This window comes from Hibiscus syriacus, unplaced genomic scaffold, assembly GCF_006381635.1.
Source record: "Hibiscus syriacus cultivar Baekdansim isolate YM2019G1 unplaced genomic scaffold, ASM638163v2 tig00111708_pilon, whole genome shotgun sequence".
Taxonomy (NCBI): domain Eukaryota; kingdom Viridiplantae; phylum Streptophyta; class Magnoliopsida; order Malvales; family Malvaceae; genus Hibiscus; species Hibiscus syriacus.
Window position 1 is genome coordinate 1,623,641 of NW_024063159.1, and position 4,462 is coordinate 1,628,102.

The 4,462-nt window shown below is 32.8% G+C and overlaps 1 protein-coding gene across 1 annotated transcript; it reads left to right on the forward strand.

Annotated features, from left to right (window-relative positions):
• The first annotated feature begins 1,889 nt into the window (after positions 1-1,889).
• On the forward strand, positions 1,890-4,247 carry LOC120167966 (tetraspanin-3-like). Its single transcript, XM_039176848.1, has 2 exons — positions 1,890-2,458; positions 3,779-4,247. Exons 1-2 carry the CDS (start codon positions 1,946-1,948, stop codon positions 4,121-4,123), a joined length of 858 nt encoding a protein of 285 aa, XP_039032779.1. The 5' UTR covers positions 1,890-1,945; the 3' UTR covers positions 4,124-4,247.
• The last annotated feature ends 215 nt before the right edge of the window (positions 4,248-4,462 follow it).

The following is a 4,462-nucleotide window of genomic DNA, read 5'->3' on the forward strand; positions in this document are numbered from 1 at the left end:
CAGCTCGTTCCAGTTTGGTGTCTAACGTTTCATTCTGTAACTCAAAATGGGTCACGTCTTGACGGACCGTTAAATCTGGCCGTTAACCCATTAAAAATGTCACCTGTCATATTTTTTAATATTAAAAAAATAATTTCTAAAAATAAGAAATTAATTAATATATTTTAATTAATATATTCTTCTTTGAATGCAACACTCATCTCTGCAGCTCAAACATCCATTTTTTCTTTCTCTTTCGGTCCACTCTTTTTCCCCAAAAAATGGATTATAGCGACGTTCTTCATGATCGGCGACGAAATTGAAGATTTTTTATTGAAAAAAATAGTTGTTGTTCTAACGATGAAAACCCCATTTTTTATTCAACCTACAAGAGAAAAGCTCGAACCACGACGAAGATTCACTCCGAAGATCGTGTAAGGTGAAAGATTTACATCTTCACGGGGAATTCAGTTATCGGGATGAGAAAGGAGTTTACGTCAGGTCAAAAGTTGTGGTGGGATGAGTATACCCTAAACGACATTAAATCATTAAAAAATAAAACTTAAAAACAAAAATACTCTAAAGCAAACAATACTACAATTCAAGAATAAAATCATAACCCTCTTGTTGCAAACAAAAATCATGGTTAAAATTTTACATTTCTTCATTTTCCCAACAACCAAACAACAACCCACCAGAGGTTAAAAAGTAAATTTACAAAAATTGTTAGGCTTTTTGCTCAAACATTTCTCCATAAATGCAAGTTTGTTTACATATTACAATGAACTCATAAAGGGAAAACGTTAATTAACACAAATGTAAAAAAAATATCTAAATTTTGATTCGAGATCGAGTAGCTTTACCTTCCATAGCTTTTGATTTTTTTTCTTTGGGTACCCTTTGTTGTTCTTCAAAGTTTTGTCCTTCAATTAGAACTCAAAATAGGAACACCAATTTTTGCAAAACAAAAATATGGGTTTTTCCATTGCAAATACTTACCATTAAAATCAAAATCACACATAAACTTTTTTTTTTCCAAACTTACATTTGAACTTGACCTTGATCAACACTTTCACTTCTTCGACGGTTCTCCTTCCTTAACTGTAATGGGTTTGAATGAAAAATAAAAAGGAATCAATTTTTTGATTCGCTTTCGGTAGTAACAGATTTTGTATTTCTCAATTGCAACAATAAAAATAAATTATTAGAGTTCTTTGCAAATTTTCAGATTATCCAAAAGGAATGGGAAGAGAGTGAAAGGGAAGAGGGGAAAATGATTTAGGTTAATGGATAAAAAGTTAATAAGGTTTCATTTTTTATTTTAATAAATTTTTATTTTCAAAAATTATTTTTTAATATTAAAAATATGCCACGTGACATTTTATTGAGTTAACGATTAAACTTAACGGTTCGTCATGACGTGATTTATTTTGAATTACGAAATGAAACGTTAGACATCAAATTAAAATAAAAAAATATTAGACACTAAACTGAAAAAATAAATATACGTTAAAAACTTTTTGTATATTTAAATCTTATATATTATTAAGAAAGTGAAAACACTATTATTAAGCTCACATGGGCATGATGATAATTTCCCGTCATCACTCGAGCAATTCCCCAGTGACTTTCAAACTGTTCATATTTCAAGTAACCAGTAGCTTCACTCAAACTACACACCACAATAAAGTAACCCCAAGCAAAAAATCCTAATAATTCCATTTTATTATATCATTAAATAAAATACATGAAAATCTAAGGGTGTTTTTGTAATTCCAAACCAAGATGGACACGTGTAAGAAACCCACAGCAAGTAGCATCCTTAAAGACCGTAACATAACCATCAAAACCCCATGTAAGAAAGAGAAAAAACACCGGCATCTATAACAGATCCATTCCATTACATTAACTTCTAAGCTTAGCAGCAGCTTTCCCTCAGTAGAGAAAAAAAGGAAAACCAGAAAAAATGAGATCAAGCAACCATTTGATAGGGTTACTGAATTTCATGACATTTTTGCTATCGGTAATAATATTGGGCGGCGCAATATGGCTGAGCAGCCGAGCCAACAGCACCGATTGTCTGAAGTTCCTACAGTGGCCGTTGATAGTGATAGGAGCCTCGATCATGGTGGTTTCCCTGGCGGGTTTCGCCGGCGCCTGTTACAGGAACACCTTCTTGATGTGGTTCTACCTATTCGTGATGTTCTTCATCATCGCGGCGCTCATCGGGTTCATAATCTTCGCTTACGCCGTCACCGACAAAGGGTCGGGGCGGCCGGTGATAAATAAAACTTACTTGGAGTATTACCTGCCGGATTACTCGGGTTGGCTCAGGGACCGAGTGGTGGACGAGGGTTACTGGGCTAAGATTAGCTCTTGCATAAGGGATTCCAAAACTTGTAGCAAGATGGGAAGATCCTTTAATGGCGTCCCAGAAACTTATGATATGTTCTCCATGAGGAAGCTTTCTCCTATCGAGGTATGCAATTTTCCCTATAGTTTTATTGCATGGTTTACCATATTTACTGACTTGATGATCCATTAATAGCCCAACTTGTAATATTTTAGAATGTGAAAATAAATTATTAAAAAAACTAGGAAAAATGTATAATATATATATATATATATATATTTGGTAAAAAGCCGGTTAGATTGGTATTACTGGCAGTGCAATGTACAGCTCTGCCAGATGAATCTAGGCGACGTTTGATGGATTGGACCACTCAATTTTTTTTTTGAAATTATTTAGTTTTTATAATTTTTCTTTAAAATTATTATTATTTCCAATTTTGATAATGATGTGAATTAAATAGAGTGGACCACAATGGACGGTGGTTCACTTGACAAACCCAATAACTCTGTCTGTGTCACAAATGGGCACATCTTATTTTAGTTTTGGAGTTTAAAAAAAAAAAGGTGTTTCCAAAATGATGTCGGTTCATTTATAATATCTGAAAATGCATAAAGGCGCGCCATACTTTATTGCTATTTCGTATTAATATAATTAAATTTAAAAATGAATATTTATTATTAAATAAACTAATCAAATTAGATAATTGTAAAAGTTGGATGGGTACAAATCATGTCTTGCTTTATCCTTAATTGATTGCCTTTTGGTAGGTTCATCTCCTTTTCTTTTGTTTTCATAATTATTTTATTTTTGTCTGCTTCCTGAATCCTAACCAGAGAGATGAAAGAAAAACAAAAGTGGGAATTAATTTCATTTTCTCGGATGCCAAACAGATTCCTACATCTTAATTAATTGCCGAATATTTTTACCAAAATTTATGAATGATTCCCGCTATACTACAACTCTTCACATGCATACAAAACTTTTTCTATTTACGAGTAAATATAGACATTTAATTCAAATTTGATAGGTTTTAATTCGTTTCGATTAAATCAATTTTTTTATTTTAAAATTTTAAATTCAAATTAGAATGGAGTTTTTTCAATTGGTTTGTATAAAAAAAACTCAACCGACTTAATATAATATTAAAATTATCATTATATATTTATAAATAATTTATGATAATATTTTTATTATTTTAATTAGATTTTTATTTTATATCGAGTCGAGTGAGGTAGGCTTTATCTTAGAAAATTTGATCAGGTTTTGGGTCAAATGGGATCCTCTTGAATTCCGTTCAGTGGAGTGTTAGTGGAGTTTATTTTTTGAGTCGTGTTCGAGTAATAAAAAATTCAACTCGATCTATGATTATCCATAATTATGAAGGGTTGTTTATTAAACATAGGAGAAAATATTAAGTAACTAATGCAAGCCACTTCTTAATTGTAGTCCGGTTGCTGCAAGCCACCTACTGACTGTGGCTATGTCTATGTTAACGAGACGCTATGGAACCCTGGTGGCGGGCTGGTTGGGCCGGACCTGGACTGCTCGCGGTGGAGCAATGACCAACAGATGTTGTGCTACCAATGTGACTCGTGCAAAGCCGGTGTGCTCGGCAGCCTCAAGAAAAGCTGGAGGAAAGTCTCAGTAATCAACATCGTTGTGCTTATCCTCCTTGTCATATTTTACGTCATCGGCTGCGCTGCTTTCCGAAACAACAAGAAGATCGACAACGACGAACCGTACGGTGAGGCGAGGATGACGAAGGCACAACCAAGTCGGATCCACCTATAGAAAAGATGGTTACAGTTAAAAGACATTTAATGGAAGCTTTACTTTTGTTGAGAATATATGTACTGTTTTTAGGATTTTGGCACATCATTTTAGGTCTGGTTTGTGTATGAAACAATTGCAACTTGAATTTGGTTTGATTTTTATCGTATAATTTACGAATTTTTTGTCCAGATTTAGAGTCAGCATGTCATCTTTGGTATTTTTAGGTGACGATTCTTTTATGATTAAATGAAATATCATATCAAAACATCTTGTAGTTTTTATAAAATTAAAAGCATAATTTTTTAATAGAAATCTAGAATATAAATAAATTGAGTTTAAACGAATAATATATTTAAT